General features: G+C 43.8%; 1 protein-coding gene across 2 annotated transcripts; it reads right to left on the reverse strand.

Moving 5' to 3' along the window:
* Positions 1-181: 181 nt before the first annotated feature.
* On the reverse strand, positions 182-19,948 carry Ufc1 (ubiquitin-fold modifier conjugating enzyme 1). 2 transcript variants are annotated; one of them, XM_004671134.2, is made up of 7 exons: positions 19,782-19,948; positions 5,423-5,618; positions 1,969-2,036; positions 1,521-1,584; positions 1,158-1,234; positions 828-918; positions 182-636 (listed from the first exon to the last, which is right to left on the reverse strand). In XM_004671134.2, exons 2-7 carry the CDS (start codon positions 5,543-5,545, stop codon positions 556-558), a joined length of 504 nt encoding a protein of 167 aa, XP_004671191.1. In that variant the 5' UTR covers positions 5,546-5,618; positions 19,782-19,948; the 3' UTR covers positions 182-555. The 2 variants fall into 2 exon arrangements, with proteins under 2 accessions (XP_004671191.1, XP_044998370.1); XM_045142435.1 differs by having other exon boundaries at positions 5,423-5,761.
* Between the last annotated feature and the right edge of the window lie 419 nt (positions 19,949-20,367).

Genomic DNA, 20,367 nt, shown 5'->3' on the forward strand with positions numbered 1-20,367 from the left:
TCCTTCCCGATTCAAGTAGTATGGCTCACTGCTAAAGGACAAAGGCAAGTTTCAGCAGCAGAGAAAGCAGATTTTCTTCCATTCCATAGGTCCTGAACACAGCATCCATTTCCTCTTCCCTCGTAACCTACGACAGCTGTTCATGTGCCGTCCCATCCAGCCACCAATAAGAACCACAGACTACCACAGGAAGCAGTTTTTATTGAGAGGTTGTTTCCAGAAACAAACAAACAAAAAAGCAAGCTATGCATTCACTGTCAATTATCCTCTATGTCTCCAAGATTGAGGCTTCCATTGTTCTACTTGAGGTGGGGATATAAATTGCTTATTGGTTTTTGGAGGCCCAAGTCTTTCCCCCTCCCTGCATAGCTTAACTTAGAAACTCTGTGGCAGTACTGTGTGGGTCCCCTCCCCCAGCATTGCCTTCTGCAGCTATTTAGTAATAGCCAGAGGTGAAGGGATGCAGGGAGAAGCCATCATATGAGGGACAAGAGTGACACACAGGAAAGTAGCCCTATCCAAAGTCCCCCTCTCCTGCCTTAGTGGCTTGGTCCTTCATTGGTGGGATTTTTCTTTGTGCTGGATCACGCCCTTCTGAATCAGATCAGGGATTTCCACGGCCAGCCAAGGACCCAGCTGCAATACAAGGGAGACTTGTGAGATTACTACTGCCCAGTCGATGTCTCTTGTTCCACCAGAAACTCCTTCCTGGAAGAGATTCTGGGAGAACAAACCCAAGAGATAACACTGTTACCCCATGTTTACTCTCACCTACTTTTCTTGCATCCCTCCCTCTCCCCTTCATATACCAAATATACCACACTTACCCCCAGGGCCATAAGATGAGCTAGTCCGAACTTGGGCACATTCCTGGCCCATAAAGGCTTGAAGTGATCAGTCAGACATATTTTGCCACCCCTGTGAGAGGGACAAGAGGAAGTTGATGTGCAAAACTGACCACAATACAAAGAAGCCTTCTGGGAGCACAGGAAGATAATTAGTGCTCAAAATTGAGAACAAGGCCAGCTAAGTACTTTGCCCAGGCTTAGCACAGGTAGGCCTAAAGCCCCTTTAGGCTATCAAGAAAAAAAATCTTCTGTCCCTTGAACTCTTCTCTTAGACCTTCTTTGATTTTTCTCATGTCTTACTTGTCCTACCTGTACATCTTTGCTGTCTTTCCATCCAGCTCAGGGACTGCAATTTCTGGAGCAGTAGTGGGATATGTGATAGGAATCTGGAGAAATTATAAAGCCTTAATAAAACAAGAGAGAATCAAGATAGAAATGAACTAATTAATCAAATACATATATTTCTTGGTTGAACTGAACTGTTCAGTCAACTCCCCAAGCAGCATATACATGCTAAGATTCTAGACATGGGGATTACTGTAACTTATTTTTGCTTGAAACCTTAGCTTTCTCTCCCACTTTACAAGCTCTCTTTGGCTCCTTCAAGAAGGATTAACTTGTTAATCAGCTAATCACTCTTTTCTACTAGGTTTCCCATGCCATCACACTCACGTCAAACTCAATGTCAAACTCATATTTGAGGAGGTCATGGATGTACCAGCATTTTCCAAACCACCTGTAATAAAGACCAAACTTCAGTTAAATGTTCCCATTCTCACCCTGCCCCTCAAGAGGAAGGGTCTCCCTTTAGTCCAGGATGACCTGGAATTCTTTATGTAATCTCAGGCTGGCCTGAAACACACTGTAATCCTACCTCCCGAGTGCTGGGATTAAAGATGTGCACCACCATGCCCGGCCAATTTTCCCATTCTTATACTCAAAGGGCACCGTGGCTTAGGCCACCATCTTAGAAGACTCATGGGATAGGAACTGGGGAACTCTAGAGCTATGGAAGTAGAGTCAGCTAACATGATGCACAGCAGCTCTGGTGGTGGACATTGGGATACCAAATTGCTGAAGCCAGGTGAGACTCCCTCCCATGTCCCAAGACTCTACCTACCGGGTCCCTTCTTTGTTTGACTCCAGTCGGAACCAGTCATTGTCTGCATTCTTGTTGTTCTCCACATACTAAAAGCAGAAAATGAAATCTTTGAAGAAGGAGTTGGGGCCAAGAGTAGGCCCCTCTTTGCAAAAGAAGAGGCCCCCCCACCCCCCCGTCAGTATGTTTTTCTGATGTAAGCAAAATGGAAGAAAGTGGGAGGCTTTCCTAAAGCAAAGAATAGAGTACTTGGGCTACCTATAATTTAGCAGGCACAAAATATTTGAAGGTAACATTCATGACTGAGTTTGCACCTTTTCCTCACTTCTGATAGTGCCTTCCCTCAGCCCACAAACTCATTCTATGGAGTCTTCCTTTCCTGCTAGCTTTCACTAGCACTCACAAGCCAATGACTCCCAAATCTTTACCTTTCAGCCCTTTAAAAAAAATTAAATTTATTTATTTGAGAGAGAGAGGCAGTCAAAGAGAATGGGTGTGCCAGGGTCTCTAACCACTGCAAATGAACTCCAGATACATGTGCCACCTTTTTCATCTAGCTAACGAGGGTAACTGGGGAATTGAATCTGGGTCCTTAGGTTTCACAGGCAAATGCTTTAACTGCTAAGCCAGCTCTCATTTCTCCAGCCCCTTTCAGGCCTCTAAAAAAATTTTTTAAGGGGGCTGGAGAAATGCCTTAGTGGTTAAGGTGCTTGCCTGCAAAGCCAAAGGATCCAAGTTCAATTCTCCAGGATCCATATAAGCCAGATGCACAAAGGGGCGCACGCATCTAGAATTCATGTGCATCTAGAATTCGTTTGCAGTGCGTAGAGGCCCTGGTGCATCCATTCTCTGTATCTTTCTCTCTCTCAAATAAATAGATAAAAATAAATGAAAAAAATTTTTCTTTAAGGGCTGGAGAGATGGCTTAACAGTGAAGGCATTTGCCTGAGAAGCCTAAGGAACAAGGTTCAATTCTCCAGGTCCCATATACGCCAGATGTACATGGTGGCATATGCTCATTTGCAGTGGCTAGCAGCCTGGTGTGCCCATTCTCTCTCTCTCTCTCTCTCTCTCTCTCTCTCTCTGTCCTTCTCTCTGTCTCAAATAAATGAATATGAAAAAAATTTAAAATATTTTATTTATTTATTGGCAAGCAGGGAAAGACAGAAGAAAGACAGAAAGACTGGGCATGCCAGGGCCTTCTGCTACTGCAAATGAACTTCAGATGCATGCACCACTTTGTGCATCTGGCTTTATGTGGGTACTGGGGAATTGAACTAGGGTTGTTAGGCTTTGTATGCAAGTGCCTTAACTGCTGAGTCATCTATCCAGCCCTTTTATACCTTTTATCAGAATTTCAGACTAGTATCCAACCATATTTTTCAATTTCTACCTGATTTATCATAAAACTAAAAACTTAGCACTCCCACTTGGGAATTATCCTTTTTTCTAGAGCTGGTTTTCTTCTTGGGTTCTCAATCTCAGGTGGCAGTGGCAGTGGCAGTCACCTAAGCCAGATGTTTGGCAATCATAGTTGACCCTCCCTTTCCTTTGTCCCATTTTGTGCCACCAATCTTTCATGACATCCTACTGATTTTACCTTCTGCTATTTATGACAGGGTCACACGCTGTAGCCAAGGTTGGCTCGCCTTGAACTCACTGAATTCTTCCTGCCCCTACCTGAGTGCTGAGATTACAGGCACATACCACCATACCTAACCCACTTTTAAATTTTGAGACAAGGTCTCACTAAGTTGCCCAGGTTGGGCCTTGGACCCACTCTGTAGACCAGGAAAGCCTTGAACCTGTGATCATCCTGCCTCAGCTTCCTGAGTAGCTGGGATCAAAGGCCTGTACTGTAAGGCCTGGAATTGCTGTCTATTTTAGATCATCATCTTACTTTCAATTGGATTAATGGCAGCCTCTTTTTATTTTTTCCCTGAGGTAGGGTTTTGCTGTAGCCCAGGCTGACCTGGAATTCACTATGTAGTCTCAGAATGGCCTTGAACTCACAGCAATCCTCCTAGCCCTCCCTCCCAGGTGCTGGGATTAAAGGTGTGCACCACCACACTGGGGAATGACAGCCTCTTAACTTGACTCCCACTCTCAATCTTACATCTGTCAATCGTATTTTTCTCTCAGCTGTCCCTTTAAACCCAAATCCAACCATGTAAGTCATTAGGTTAAAATCCTATAAAGACATTGAAGAAAGCTCCAAAATACAATTCAAAGGCTCAAGCCTATCTCCTCAGCCTGTTTACCACTTCCTGCTTCACATGTGATGCACTAGCAACTACTAGATCTACTTGCTTCTTCATATACACCTACTGGTTGTAGTTTGTTTATTTTGAAACGGGGTCTTGTTATGTAGCCCAGACTTGCATGGAATGCTATATAGTCCAGGCTGGCTTTGAACCTGCAATCTTCCTCCCTCAATTTCCCAAATGCTGGGATTACAGATATAAAACACACTTGGTTTACATCAGACCGTTTCTAGTTTGCATGCCTTTGCTTATGATGTTCTCCTGCCTCAAATGTCTTTCTCCTGCCTTTATGTTTTATCAGGCCACTATGTTTACTCTTTAAGTTTCAGCTCAAGTATTACCTTCTCTGAGAAAACTTGAGATGGATTAGGTATCCTTTATCCTTGGAAAACATACTAGTCATATTTCTATCTCTTCCTGCACATAAACACTGTTTGAAAGATACTGTTTCTGTTTACCTAGGATCCTCCGTATTTGGGTTTGTTTCTCCTCACTAGGTCCTAGGAGCGTAATAAATGTTTTTTAGTGAAGGAATACATGAGGTAGGATATCTGCTGACCTTTGAAGCAGATTGAAATTACATTATAATGAAGATAAAGATTAGCTGCGATGTAAAGTTTCTAACTAAAAGCTCAGATCCCTACCTCTTTACACCTAACACCTTAAACTTGCCTTCCTAACATTCCTAACATTGGAAAAATTAAGAGGAGCGCAGAGGTGGTCTGGGATTTAGGACCCTAAAAAGTACTTTGGAGCCGGGCGTGGTGGTCCACGCCTTTAATTCCAGTACTTGGGAGGCAGAGGTAGGTGAATCACTGTGGGTTCGAGACCACCTTGAGACTACTTAGTGAGTTACAGGTCAGCCTGGACTAGAGTGAGACCCTACCTCGAAAAAAAAAATAAAGTACCTTGACCCCTTTTCCTACATCCATCTGGAGCCTGAGAGACACGTCACCTTACAGAAGACGTAACTCTAAAATACTGCTGCTTTTAGTTTTGAAGCCCAACACTACTATGCTCCTAACATAAAGCTTTTCTGCATTCTGCCCAACATCAATCTGTAATCCCCCGGCCCCGAAGTCAGAATATTTCCATGAATTTTTAACTAAACTTAAAAACCGGAAGCGGCTTCCACACGGAGCCCATTCCTGAGGACACCTAATTAGCCGCAGCCCCTCTGCGACACCGCCGACCACACGAGTACTACTGACCCGGATAAGGGACTGATATTCCTCCTTTAGTCGCTGCACCCACAATTCACGATCTCGGGGTCCGGCGTTAGTCTTCAGCACTGGGATCTCAGACACAACCCGCCGAGTAGCCTCGTCTGCCATCTTGGACCAGGGCGCAAGAGAAATGCGGAAGTGGTGTTGCCGGTAACTTACGCTCAGGGCGCCGCCATCTTTACTACGGGAAGATGAGCTGTGTCAAAACCTCGCTGACGCCCTCCTTATTTTCTTGTCACGGAGACAGAAATTGCACGTGGTCACCGACTTGTGTGTGCATCCAGAACAGAATGAAGACGGGTTACTCGTTCCTGAAGATGGCACCTGTCATTAAACCACCGGAGGGCTCAAAGTGTGACTTCCGCTCATGCTCAGAAGCAATATCAGAAAAATCCAACACCCTTCTCCAATCTGGACAGTTGTTTCAGGACTGTCTCCGTAGGATGCTCAGTTTACGTGTTTCTGTTTGAAGGACGCCTCCTTCGCTTATAGTCTCTACCTTGAAGAAATTATTTAAAATATTTTATTTACTTATTGGGGAGAAAAGAGAATGGGCGCGCCAGGGCTTCAAGCCACTGCAAATGAACTCCAGAGGCGTGGGTTGTGGGAAATCAAACCTGAGTCCTTAGGCTTCGCAAGCCAGCGCCTTTACTAAGCCATCTCTCCAGTACCCTTGAAGAATTTTTAAACAAATGAATTAGAGAATTATTTTAAAGTTTTTTTTTAAATATTATTTATAAACCGGTCGTGGTGGCGCACGCCTTTAATCCCAACACTCAGGAGGCAGAGGTAGGAGGATCGAGGCCACCCTGAGACTCCTTAGTGAATTTCAGGTCAGCCTGGGCTACAGTAAGACCCTACCTCAAAAAACCTGTGTGTGTGTGTATGTATGTATATATATATATACATATATATGTAAATTTATTTATTCGAGAGTGACAGAGAGAGAGAGAGAAAGCGGCAGATAGATAGAGAATGGACGAGGCAGGGCCTCCAGCCACTGCAAACGAACTCCAGATGCATACCCCCTAGTGCATCTGGCTTACGTGGGACCTGGGAAATCGAGCCTCCAACCAGTCCTTAGGCTTCCTTAGGCACCCGCTCCCCGCATCCCCGTTTTTGAGACTGGGTTTTAGCAATCTTCCAGCCTCAGACCCCCGAGTGTGCATTATCAAGGCCAGCTGAGAATTTATTTATTTGAGAGAGAAAGAGGCAGAGAGTATGGGCATGCCAGGGCCTCTAGCCACTGCAAACAAACTTCAGAAGTATGTGCCATCTTTTGCATCTGGTTTACATTGGTACTGGGGAATCGAACCTTGGTCCTTAGGCTTCACAGGCAAGTACCTGAACTGCTAAGCCATCTCTCCAGCCCCAGCCGAGAATTCATTTTTATTTTTTTCTCAATTTTTATTAACATTTTTCATGATTATAAAAAATATCCCATGGTAATACCCCCCCTTTCCCCTTTGAAATTCCATTCTCCATCATATCCCCTCCCCATCTCAATCAGTCTCTCACAGCTGAGAATTCTTATTGTCAAAGTTTAGAAGTTACTAGAAGACTTGAGTTAGGCTAGTCTGGAATTTCAATGGCTGAGCCCTACATTTTTTTTGCTGTTGTTGTTTCTTGAGGTAGAGTCTCAGTGTGGAATTCACTAGTAGTCTCAGGGTGGCCTTGAACTCACAGTAATCCTTCTATCTCTCTGTCTCCTGAGTGCTGGGATTAAGGCTTGGTCTGCCATGCCCAGCCTGAGGCTAGTCTTGAACTCCTTATCCTGTTGCCTCCACCTCTCAAGTGCTGGGCTTACAGGCACACTATCATACTTGGCCCTTTTACTTTTTTTTTTTTTTTTTTTCCCAAGGTAGGGTCTCACTCTGGCTCAGGCTGACCTGGAATTCACTATGTAGTCTCAGGGTGGCCTCGAACTCTCGGCGATCCTCCTACCTCTGCCTCCCGAGTGCTGGGATTAAAGGCATGCGCCACCACGCCCGGCTCCTTTTTCTTTTTTTCCAAGGCAAGGTCTCACTCTAGCCCAGGCTGGCCTGGAACTCATTTTGTAGTCCCAGGCTGGCCTCATATTCGAACTCAGGGACTAAAGGCATGTTCCACCATGTCTGGCTCATGGCTTTTTTTTTTTAATCTGTTAGCATTTTATACATGTCGTCCATAAAAATATGGGATACAGGACTGGAAAGATGGCTTAGCGGTTAAGGCACTTGTGGGCAAAGCCAAAAAGACCTAGGCTCAACTCCCCAGAACCCATGTAAGCCAGATGCACAAAATAACACATATGCACAGGTGGTGCATGCACACCAGGTGGCACACTCGTCTGTAGTTCCTTTGCAGTGGCTAAGGCTATGGAGGTGTGGGGAGATCATTAAGTTTACTAAGAGTTGCTTGCATGAGCATGGGCATCTTACCAGTGGCTATATATAACCTCTGAGGAAAATGTCTTGCTCTTCCCTGCAACCATCAACATCTGGCTCTTTACCAGTCCTTGAAGGGGATGATATAGATGTCTCATTTATTGCTGAGCACTTGTCATTTATTCTAATTACTTTGACCAGTCATGAATTTTGGTAATATCCAGAACCCACTAAAAAAGCTTTTCTGACCAAAAGTGAGAACAACACTAATCTGTGGGCATAAACATAAATACTTAGAAACAGTTTGAGAGATAACATGTTCATTTAACAAAAATGGCTGGGTGTGGTGGCATACGCCTTCAATTCCAGCAGTTGGGAAGCAGAGATAGGTGGATCACTGTGAGTTCAAGGCCACCCTGAGACTCTACAGTAAATTCCAGGTCAGCTTGGGCTAGTGACTGAGACTCTACCTCAAAAACAACCAATTAAACAGCCAGGCATGGTGGCACACGCCTTTAATCCCACCACTCGGGAGGCAGAGGTAGGAGGATTGCCTTGAGTCCGAGGCCACCCTGAGACTCTACAGTGAATTCCAGGTCAGCCTGGGCTAGAGTGAGACCCTACCTCAAAAAAACCAAAACAAACAAAAAACCCAACCAATTAAAAAAAGCAGCTTCCCCATTAGGTTTTTTTTTTTGTTTTTTTTTTTTTAAATTTTAAGAGAGAGAAAAAAAGAGGCAGAGAAAGAGAGAGGGAATGGGTGTGCTAGAACCTTTAGCCACTGCGAACGAACTCCAGATGTGTGCGTCCCTTGTGTGCATCTGCAACATTGCATGCTTGCATCACTGTGCATCTGGCTTAGAGGGACCTGAAGAACATGAGTTATTAGGCTTTGCAGACAAGTGTCTTAACCACTAAGCCATCCCTCCAGGCCCCTACTAGGAATTTTGTCATCCTCAGCTAGTCTTTTGATCAGATTTACAGTACCAGGCATGAATTCTGTCCTGTGGGGTACATCTCAAATCCAATCAGAAAGCAACTGGTCACTCCCATAATAGCCATGCTACTATTGCACTAATGAGCACACCCTGCCTGGCTGATTGGTTGTGTAGCATGCAAAGACTACTACTGGGTAAGACTGTTCATGATTTTCCTCCCTCAGCAGCCTGCATAACACTTTCCAGCATTATCACAGCTACCTAGTGGGGAGAAGGCTTCCAGCCGTTTCTGCCTGACTTCTCACTGAAGCAAGTGGTGTCTTCAACAATAGATTCTTTAAAAAAATATTTTATTTATATTTATTTAAGAAAGAGAGAGAGAGAGAATGGGCATGCCAGGGCTTCCAGCCACTGAAAATGAACTCCTGATGTGGAAGCCCCTTTGTGCATCTGGCTTAAGTGGGTCCTGGGGAGTTGAACCTGGGTCCTTTGGCTTTGCAGGCAAGTGCATTAACCACTAATCCATTTTTCTCCAGCTCTTTATTTTGCTTTTGGTTTTTTGAGGTAGGGCCTCACTTTAGCCCAGGCTGATCAGGAATTCACTATGTATTCTCAGGGTGGCCTCAAACCCACAGCAATCCTCTTACCTCAGCCTCCCAAGTGCTATGGTTAAAGCCATGCACCACCATGCTTGGCATATTTTCCTCCTATTATACTGGTCAGTAGCCTGTATTGTTTTGGGGTCTCAGGCTTAAAAGAATTTTTCCATGTGCATTTATGGGTACTATGTGTGGTATGGGGTGTGTAGTGTATGCACATGTGTGCAGATGTGTTTGCCCATGTACAGAGGCCAAAGGAGAACACTGAATATCCTCCTCTATTGCTTTTCTGTGTTTCTTGAGATGCAATCTCTCTCTCATGAAGATACCATTTTCAGTCATATTGGCCAAGAAGCAAGCCTCTGTGACTCTCTGGTCTTTTTTTTTTTTTTTTTAATTATTTATTTATTAGAGAGGGAGAGAGAGAACGCGCACAAGCGCACCAAGGCCTCCAGCCACTGCAAACAAACTCATAGATGCATGCACCACTTTGTGTATCTGGCTTTTATTTTTTGGTTTTTCAAGATAGGGTCTTGCTGTAGCCCAGGCTAACCTGAATTTCACTATGTAGTATCAGGGTGGCCTTGAACTCATGGCAACCTTTATACCTCTACCTACTGAGTGCTGGGGTTAAAGACATGTGCCACCACACCTTGCTCCATTTTTATTATTAAAAACAAGTTTATTTATTTGAGAGAGTTATACAGAAATAGGGAGACAGAGAAAGAGAGAGAGAGAATGGGCACACCAGGACGTCCACCCACTGCAAACTAATTCCAGATGTGAATTCCAGATGTGTGCATCTGGCTTACATGGGTCCTGGGGAATCAAACCTGGGTCCTTTGGCTTTGCAGGCAAGTGTCTTAACCACTAAGCCATCTCTCCAGTCCCCCTTTTTTTTCAAGGTAGGGTTTCACTCTAGCCCAGGCTGACCTGGAATTCACTGTGTAGTTTCAGGGTGGCCTCAAACTCATGTCAATCCTCCTACCTCTACCTCCCAAGAACTGGGATTAAATGCATGCACCATCACACCCCGCTTCAGTACCATTTTTTATTTGATGTGTAGTGCTTTTAAGTATGATGCAGATATTTACATGCACACTTGTGAAGCCCAGAGGAGAGCACCTTACTTTTTGAGACAGGGTCTGACACTGTAACTAGAGTCACTGATTGTCCTAGACTAGCTTGCCAGTAAATCCCAAGGATCCTCTCTCAATCTCCCCAGTGTTGAGATTACAGGTAGCTGCCATTGTGCCTGATTTTTGTGTTGGTGCTGGGGATATAAACTCAGGTCTTCATGATTGTACAGCAAGCACTTCATCTACTGAACCAGGGGTCCCAGTCCTCATTTGTATTAAGACTTGGTTCTCATCTGGTGGTGCTGCTTTGGGAAGTGGAACATTTGGGAAATAGAGTCTAGCTGGTGAATTTAAGGCCTTTGGTGCAGATGTTGAAGGTGATACCTGCTTGAGGTTGTAGCTCTCTGCTTGTTGGGCACGATGTGAACAAGGCACAAGCTCCTGCCACCATGAACTGAGCAGCCCCCAGGTGCCATGCCTTCCCTTTATAATAGATTGTATCTCTTAAACTGTGAGCCAAAATAAACCTGTCCTCTTATGTTGCTTCCATCAGGCATTGTCACAGCAATGTACATACAACATGTAGTATCACAATTTACATAATGGGATTTTAGAATGAAATTCAAATAATAAGTGGAAGTAGTTTTAATCTTTTAAAAAATACTTTATTTATTTGAGGGAGGAAAAGAGAATTGGTGTGCCAGTGCCTCTAGCCATTGCAATTGAACTCCAGATGCGTGCGCCACCTTTGCACATGCATCACCTTGTGCGTCTGGTTTACATGGGTTCTGGGGAGTCAAACCTGGGTTCTTAGGCTTCACAGGCAAGCACCTTAACCACTAAGGAATCTTTCCAGCCTGTATTTCTTTTTTATTTACTTATGTATTTATTTGCAAGGAGAGAAAAAGACAAGAGAGAAAATGGGTGTATTAGGGCCTTTTACTGCTATATACAAACTCTAAATGCATGCACCACTTTGTGCATCTGGTTTTACATGGGTACTAGGGAATCCAACGTGGATCAATCCAGAGTGACAGGCTTTGCAAGCATGTGCAAAGTTAGCTTTAACTGCTGAGCAATCTCCTCAGTCCCTGCTGTAATTCTTAAACTCAACAACATGCCTCGTCAGGCAGGCCTCTCACCTGGGCTCTCTGCTTCCCAAATGTTCAGTTTATATATGTGTACCATATGCTCAGCTATGTGAATTTAGGTTATACTTTTCTCCCTTTCCTTTTTTTTTTTCCCCCTGAGGTAGGGTTTTGCTCTAGCCCAGGCTGACCTGGAATTCACATGTAGTCTCAGGCTGGCTTTGAACACACAGTGATCCTCCTACCTCTGCCTCTCAAATGCTGGGATTAAAGGCATGCACCATCATGCCCAGCTAGGATATTCCTTATTATTTTTTTTTAAAGAAAACTATCATTTATTGATAGATTTAAGGTGTAATACAGATTTCTAAAAATGTGGCAGTGAGAATACCAGCATAAAAAAGAGGAACTTTTTGGGCTGGAGAGATGGCTTAGCGGTTAAGCACTTGCCTGTGAAGCCTAAGGACCCCGGTTCGAGGCTCGGTTCCCCAGGTCCCACGTTAGCCAGATGCACAAGGGGGCGCACGCATCTGGAGTTCGTTTGCAGTGGCTGGTAGCCCTGGCATGCCCATTCTCTCTCTCTCTCTCTGCCTCCTTCTCTGTCTGTTGCTCTCAAATAAATAAATAAATAAAAAAAATAAACCAAAAAGAGAAACTTTTGCTTAAAACACCTGAATTCATCACTGGCAATATTACATAACAATACAGGTCCTCACATACTGATTTTCACTTTTGTCTATATTGCCAACCTCGCATGCATTAAACACACACGCACGCACGCACACATAAGATTATTATATTTGGGAAGCAATGAAGTAATCCTTGAATCTTAAGATCATAATATTAGGAAAGCTTGGGATATTTGCAAAACATATCCTAATCATCCTTGTGTACAATCTTATTTTTAGTCTTTTTTTTTTTTGGTTTTTCGAGGTAGAGTCTCACTCTAGCTCAGGCTGACCTGGAATTCACTCTGTAGTCTCAGGGTGGCCTGGAACTCTTAGTGATCCTCCTACCTGTACATCCCCAGTGCTGGGATTAAAGGTGTGCACCACCACGCCCAGCTCTAGTCATTTTTTTTTTTTCAGTGATCATTAGTGAATAAAAAACAGATTTACAAGTTTGTATAGCTGGGCATCTTGGTTCAACACAAACTGTTACAAACTTTAGGTAAATGCATGTTTCATAAGACATGAGTAACACTTAAGGGAATTAAATAAGATTTCAAAGCTTGGCAAGCAAATAAAGACAACTAAGAAGCATTTTCCACCATTTACTCTTGTTATCAAAAATAGTTCAACTCTTCTTGCAACAAAAAATAGTAATACTGAGGAGGGTACTTAATAGGTTGGTATTGCATATATATGTAAGTAGAATGATTGCGATGGGGAGGGGATATGATGGAGAATGGAATTTCCAAGGGGAAAGCGGGGGCGGAGGGAAGGAGGGTATTACCATGGGATATTTTTTATAATCATAGAAAATGTTAATAATATTTGAGAAAAAAAGAACAGAAAAAAATAGTAATACTGGACACACACATCACATTTCTTTCTATGGCTTTAGCCCACCCCCACCTCAGCAAAACAGACACACACACACACACATATATGTATGTATGTATGTATATAAAATATTTTTTTTTTCAAAGCTCAATGACAAGAGCCAGGCATGGTGGCCCACACCTTTAATCCCAGCACTCGGGAAGCAAAGGTAGAATTGCCATGAGTTCAAGGCCAGCCTGAGACTACACAGTTAATTCCAGGTCAGCCCGAGCTACAGTGAGACCCTACACCTCAACAAGCAAACAAACAAAAGCCCAATGACAATCACAGAAACAACTCTACCTGACCACATTCACAGAAAATGACACCAGGACATACTACAAAACAGGAGGTGTCAGGATTCTTCTCCACGTCTTGTACGAGGCGAGTAACCATCATTGAACATGCTGTGTGCTAAATCAAAACATAACTTCAACACATCAGATCTCACTAGAGATGGTGAACGTAGTAGAAATTGTAACTTTTCCAGCAGTATTTTTCTTAAAATAAGCACTGTCAGAGCAGTGACTCTTTTAAATCATGTAGCTATCTCTTTGCATCTAGTCAGTCCTTGTTTGACTTGGGCTGTGCTCTTTCAACCAACTTGACTTCCCTTCAACAGAATGTTTTTCTTCCCCATAAAAATTAATAGGCAGAAGTACATTAAAACTGAAGCACAGTTTGTGCTTTACATGCAAAAGAGCATTCTAAAGCATGCCCCTCCCCCTTTTAAAAAAATATTTTTGAGAGAGAGAGGAAGAGAGGAGAGAATGAGTGTGCCGTGGCAGGGCCTCCAGCCATTGCAAATGAACTCCAGATATATGTGCCACCTTGTGCATCTGGCTTATGTGGGCCCTGGGGAATTGAACCTGGGCTTTGCAGGCAAGTGCTTTAACTGCTAAGCCATCTCTCCAGCCTGGTTATTCTCTCTTTTTTTTTTTTTTTTGTGTGTGTGAGTTTCAAGGTAGGGTCTCACTCTAGCCCAGGCTGACCTGGAATTCACTATGTAGTCTCAGGGTGGGCTTGAACTCATGGTGATCCTTCTACCTTTGCCTCCCAAGTGCTGGGATTAAAGGCATGCACCACCATGCCCGGCTTTTTTTATTTTTATTTTTTAAATTTTTATTAGCATTTTCCATGATTATAAAAAAAATCCCATAGTAATTCCCTCCCCTCCCCCCACACTTTCCCCTTTGAAATTCCATTCTCCATCATTTTTTTTTTTTAAGTTTCATTTATTTGAAGGAGTGAGAGAGACACACAGAGAGAGTGGGAGCACCAGGACCTCCAGCCACTGGAAATGATGCACCTTGTGCATCTGGCTTATGTGGGTCCTGGGGAATCGAACCAGGGTCCTTTAGCTTTGTAGTCAAATGCCTTAACCACCGAGCCATTCCTCCAGCCCCTACTTATTCTGTAAAAAAATTTTTTTTTAAATTTATCTATTTGAAAGAGGGGAAAAGACAGATAGAAAGTGGGGAGGGAGGGAGAGAGAATGGGTGTCAGGGCCTACAGCTACTGCAAAGGAACTCCAAACATATGCATCACCTTGTGCATCTGGCTTATATGGGTACTGGGGAATGGAACTTAGGTCCTTAGGCTTCCCAGGCAAGTGCCTTAACCACTAAGCCATCTCACCAGTTCTCTTTTAAGGTTACTCATTAAAAAAAATGTTTTATTAGCCAGGCATAATCCCAGCACCTGGGAGGCAGAAGTAGGATGATCACTGTGAGTTTGAGGCCACCCTGAGATATATAGTGAACTCCAGGTCAGCCTGGGCTAGAGTGAGACCCTACCTCTAACCACTACCCGCCCTCCCCAGATAAATAAAAATAAGCTGGGTGTGGTGGTGCATGCCTTTAATCCCAGCACTCAGGAGGCAGAAGTTTTGGAAAAAAAACAAAATAAATAAATTATAACTGTGCCTTAAAGAATCAGAGTACATTAGATATGCAGGCAAGGAGAAAGCCTGGGAAGTATGTGATTCTAAACAGACAAGAGGGCCTGGGGGAATACACTGCTATGTTAGTTAACAGCAAATAGCCAGATTTTTTTTTTAATATATTTTATGAATTTATTTACTTGAGAGAGAAAAAGAGGTAGAGAGAGAGAATGGTACAACGGGGCCTCCAACCACTGCAAAGGAACTCCAGATGCATGTGCCCCCTTTTGCATCTGGCTTAAGTGTGTCCTGGAGAATTGAACTGGGATCCTTTGGCTTTGCAGGTAAACGCCTTAATGGCTAAGCCATCTCTCCAGCCCTTTTTCTGTTTTTATAAGGTAGGGTTTCATTCTAGTCCAGGCTGACCTGGAATTCACTATGTAGTCTCAGGGTGGTCTTGAACTCATGGCGATACTCCTACCTCTACCGCCTGAGTGCTGGGATTAAAGGCATGCACCACCAATCCTGGCTCCAGATGGTCATTTATAACAGAATGGGAGATGTTCCTAGAAATCAATAGTTACTGTAGGGGTAAAGCAAATTTTCCTTCAAAACATCTTCAAATGATGATCTGATGGAATGATCTAAAAACAAACATGTTAAGCAGGAAAAAAAAGGCCTAAATTTTTATTAATAGCCCAAAAAAGAACAGTATGGGGGGAAAAGTCCCAAAGTGTGATTAACCACTGGTTGAACATGACTAAGACACTTACACATTATTACTTTTGGATCTCTATAGCATAACACTTACATTCTTTTAAAAACTACTTGTTGGGCCAGATGGCCACAAACTCCTATAATACCAGCATTTGGGAGGGGGAGGCAAGAAGATCAGGAGTTCAAGACCAGCCTGGGCTAAATGAAACTATCTCAAAACAAACACAAACAAAAATCTTCTTCTGGGGCTGGAGAGATAGCTCAGTGGTTAAGACACTTGCCTGCAAAGCCCACCAACCTGACTTCAATTTCTCAGTACCCATGTAAAGGCAGATGCATAGGGTTGCATAAGTATCTGGAGTCTGTTTGCAGTGGGTGGAGTGATAAGGGTCAGATTAGCTGGGCGTGGTGTCCCACCCCTTTAATCTCAGCACCCAGGAGGCAGAGGTAGAATCACCAGGAGTTTAAGGCCAGCCTGGGACTACATAGTGAATTCCAGGTCAGCCTGGGATAGAGTGAGACCCTACCTGAGGGGGCGGGGAACACTTTTGTAAGTAGTAGCATACTATACAATTTCCATGCCTTTTCTTGCTTGAGTGTTTATAGACTATTCCATGTGAATGTATGCATATCTACCAACTTTTTCTCTTCCTCCTCTTTGGTACATGTATCCCTTGGGATGGACTTATCATAATCAATTCAACCATCCCTTCCTGATGCTACGATAATGCTGCAGCAAAAGCCTTGTCCACTCACCACCTTGCACACGTTTAATAAATACTTAAGACATGGAACTGCTTCAAAACATTTATATCACCCCACCCCAGGTGCTGGGTACTGAACCCAGGGAACATGGTGCTTCATGTATGCTGGGCAAGTGCTTTACCACTGAGCTACATTCTCAGTCTGCTTTTAGCAGTATTTATGTGCATATTTCTTCATTTACTTCCTTTGGGCTTAATTTACTGTTAATTTGGCAGGAAGAGTACTGGGGATTGAATTTAGGCCACCTATATGTAAGACAAGCGCTCTATTACTGAGCCACAACCTCAGCCCTATAGTACTTAGAAATATTATTTTTATTTCTTTGTAAGGAGAGGGAGATAAATGGGCGTGCCAGGGCTCCAGAGCTGCAAATGAACTTCCGATGCATGTGCCACCTTTGTGCACTGGCTTTATGTGGGTAATGGGGAATTAAACCTGCTCCTTTAGGCTTGGCAGGTAATGGTCTTAACTGCTGAACCATCTCTCTAGCCCCCTTTTTTCATTATTTTTTTTGTAGCTCTTGCTTGCCTGAAACTATGTAGATCAGATCGGCCTTAAACTTGTGATCCTTCTGCCTCAGAGTGCTGAGATGTAGGCATAAACCAACAAGGCAGGCACAGGAAGTTTATCTTTTCTGAAAAATTCATTTTGCTGATATGCTATATAAGAAATATGGAGAATAGGGTAGAATATGAGAACATTTTTATTTAACTGAACAAACAATCACAGAAAACATTAAATTCTAATTAGCCGATAGAGTTGCTGAGACAGGGTTGTTTTTTGTTTGGAACAAAAAGCATCCCCATGGGGGCAGCAGAGAGTCACTGATAAATCCATTGACGCCTGGTAAAACTTTTAGTCATCACAGAAAATGTTGGGTTTCTTATGACTCTGTCCTAAAGCATATCTTGTATTTTATTCATATTCACACTTTGTCTTCTTTTTAAAATTATTTATTTATTTAAAAATATTTTATTTATTAATTGGGGGAGGGAGGGAGAGGGGAAGAGGCAGAGAGAGACATCAGGGCCTCCAGCCCATTGCATAAGAACTCCAGACACATGAGCCTCCTTGTACATCTTGTTTAAGTGGGTACTGGGAAATCAAACCTGGGTCTTTTGGCTTTGCAGGCAAATGCCTTTAATCGCTAAGCCATCTCTCCAGCCAGTCTTTTATTTATTTATTTATTTTTAATCTGGGCATGGTGGAGTGCGCCTTTAGTCCCAACACTTGGGAGGCAAAGGTAGGAGGATCTCAGTGACTTTGTGGCCACCCTAAAACTGTATAGTGAATTCCAGGTCAGACTGTACTAGCGCAAAGCCCTACCTGGAAAAACAAAAACCAAAAAAAAATTTATTTGTGAGCAAAAGAGAAAGCATTGACTTGCCAGGGCCTCTTGCCACTGCAGATGAACTCTAGACACATTTCGCTTTACATGGATAGTGAGGAATTGGACCCAGGCTGGCAGGTTTTGCCAGCAAGTGCCTTTAACCCCCCAATCCACCTTCCCTGCCCTTGTTTTTATTTTTATATATTTTATTTTTATTTATTTGAAAAAGAGGCAGAGAGATAAGAGAAAAAAATGGGCACACCAGGGCTTCAAGCCACTGCAATCAAACTCCAAACATGTGCTACCTTGTGCATCTGGCTTACGTGGGTACTGGGGAATCAAACCTGGGTCCTTTGGCTTCGCAGGCAAGGGCCCCAACTGCTAAGCCATCTCTCCAACCCTTTAAATAAAAGGTAGAATCTCACTCTAGCCCAGGCTAATTCACTGTGTAATCCCAGGCTGGTCTCAAACTCATGGTGAGGCTCCTACCTCTGCCTCCCAAGTACTAGGATTAAAGGCATATTCCACCATGCCCTGTTATGCGTGTGAACTCAGGTTCTTGGGCTTTGCAGGCAAGTGCTCCAGCCCTGTTTTTAGTTTTTTGAGGAATCCCTATTCTGATTCCCATAATGGGAGCACCAATTTAACATGCTCATGAAGTGTAAAAAGGTCTCCTCCTCTCCAATCCTCACCAGCATGTTCTTTTATTTTGGGCTTTTTCAATGTAGGGTCTCATTCTAATTCAGGCTGACCCGAAACTCACAGCTATCCTGTCTTTGCCTTCTAAGTGCTGGGATTAAAGGGATGTGTCACCACGTACAGCTGCTGCTGTTTTCTTTTTCTTTTTGGATGACAATCAAATTGATGACGACCAGGGTAAGATGTTGAGGCAGGGTTTTGCTAAGTGGCGCAGCACCTGGGAGGTAAGGTTACCTTAAGCTCCTTTTGCAGGTGCAACATCTTACTAATATACAGTCAACCATGAAAACCAAATTATCATTATTATTATTTCTTTGGTTTTTGTGGCAGGGTCTGGATAGATAGCTCGGCTGGCCTGCTTCTCCCTATGTGGGCCCAGGCTGGCCTCGAAGTCACAGAAATCTTCCTGTTTTAGCTTCGGTGATGCTGGGATTACAAGTGTATGCCACCATGCCCCGCTGAAGTGTCTTCATACATTGTGCCTTCCGACATTAATCTGGTTTCTACCATGTGTGTTTATGAAACTGCTTTCTCCAAATTTTCCAAGTGGCTTTCTTGTTCCAAAACACAAATGGCACATTTTAGTTCACATCTCACCAGATTTCTGTTATATTTAACATTTTTCCCCCCACGGTAGGGTCTCACTCTAGCCCAGGGTGTTCTGGAACTTTCTGTAGTCCCAGTCTATCCATTTATTGCATGGTCTCAACAGCTATGTATGTGCAGAGAAACACACTTTAAACCTTTTGGATATCCGACCCACATTATTTAATATTCACATTCCTAACAAATACCCTACAAACATCTAAGAATCATTCTCTCCCCCAAAACGAAATCAGTATTACCCAATTGTCCAAGTGAAAATAATCATATCTTATCACTAAATCTATCTCCTTATCCACACTACACCACCATCTCTACCTTAGCTAAGAGCTTCACAATTGTTCTTTTCCACTTTGTCCCTTCCAAACCAACCTTCACATCGTAAGCGATAATCTTTCTTTTTTGGGAAAGGACCTCTGGAAATTGAACATGAGACTTCACCTACGCTAAGCACATATTCATCACTGAGCTATATACCTCAGCCTGTTCCCTGCTTATTTTAAGTCCAAACTGGCCTCCATCTCTCGGGCTCCAGCGATCTTTCTGCCTTAGGATCCAGAGTTGCACCAGCATGCCCCTGCCCGGCAAAGCAGTGATCTCTCTACAATGCAAATATAATTGTTCACACCTCTGCATAGCCCCTTCAAAGCGTCTTCGTTGCCCTTAGGATAAAATCAATGAACAAGACCTGGCGTCATCTGGCCCCTCCCTATCTCACAGGCCTTACGTATTACCTTTTTCTTTAGCCATACCAGGCAGTGGGCAGCTCCCGAGCGTACGTGCGTCCCCCCACCGGGCCCTACCAATCCACTTCCCCACAGGCCTCCACGACTGCGCTTAGGCGAGCACTTCCTACGGAAAGCGAGAGCGCAAAAGGCAAAGGCTGAAAGAACGGATTCCGAAAGACTCTGAGCGGCGCTTTACGCTCCGGATCCCGATTTACAGAACGTCCGGGTGACCGGAAGTTCACAGCAGAGGTTAAGCCTAGATCTTGAACCTTCACCCAAGTTCACCAGGCAACCCGACTCCGGCGCTATTCCGCCCTTTTACGTCATGGCTGCCAGGCCCACTCTTCCCAATAGGCCTTGAAGCCCGACACCAGCCAGCTCGGGCGCCCCCAATGCTTCCACCTTCAAGAATGTTACCCTCCCCATCCCTCAGTACCGCCCCGCAGTCGTCGTTAAGGAAAAAAAAAAAAAAAAAAAAACAAAACCCAGCGTTGCCAGCTTGCCCCAAAGCAAGATGGCCGCCGATCTCCATTCTGTCTTCCCTAGGTGAAGCTATCCATGCCCAGCTTAATGCCGCTGCCAGGCTGCCCTC

This window comes from Jaculus jaculus, chromosome 1, assembly GCF_020740685.1.
Source record: "Jaculus jaculus isolate mJacJac1 chromosome 1, mJacJac1.mat.Y.cur, whole genome shotgun sequence".
NCBI classification, from domain to species: domain Eukaryota; kingdom Metazoa; phylum Chordata; class Mammalia; order Rodentia; family Dipodidae; genus Jaculus; species Jaculus jaculus.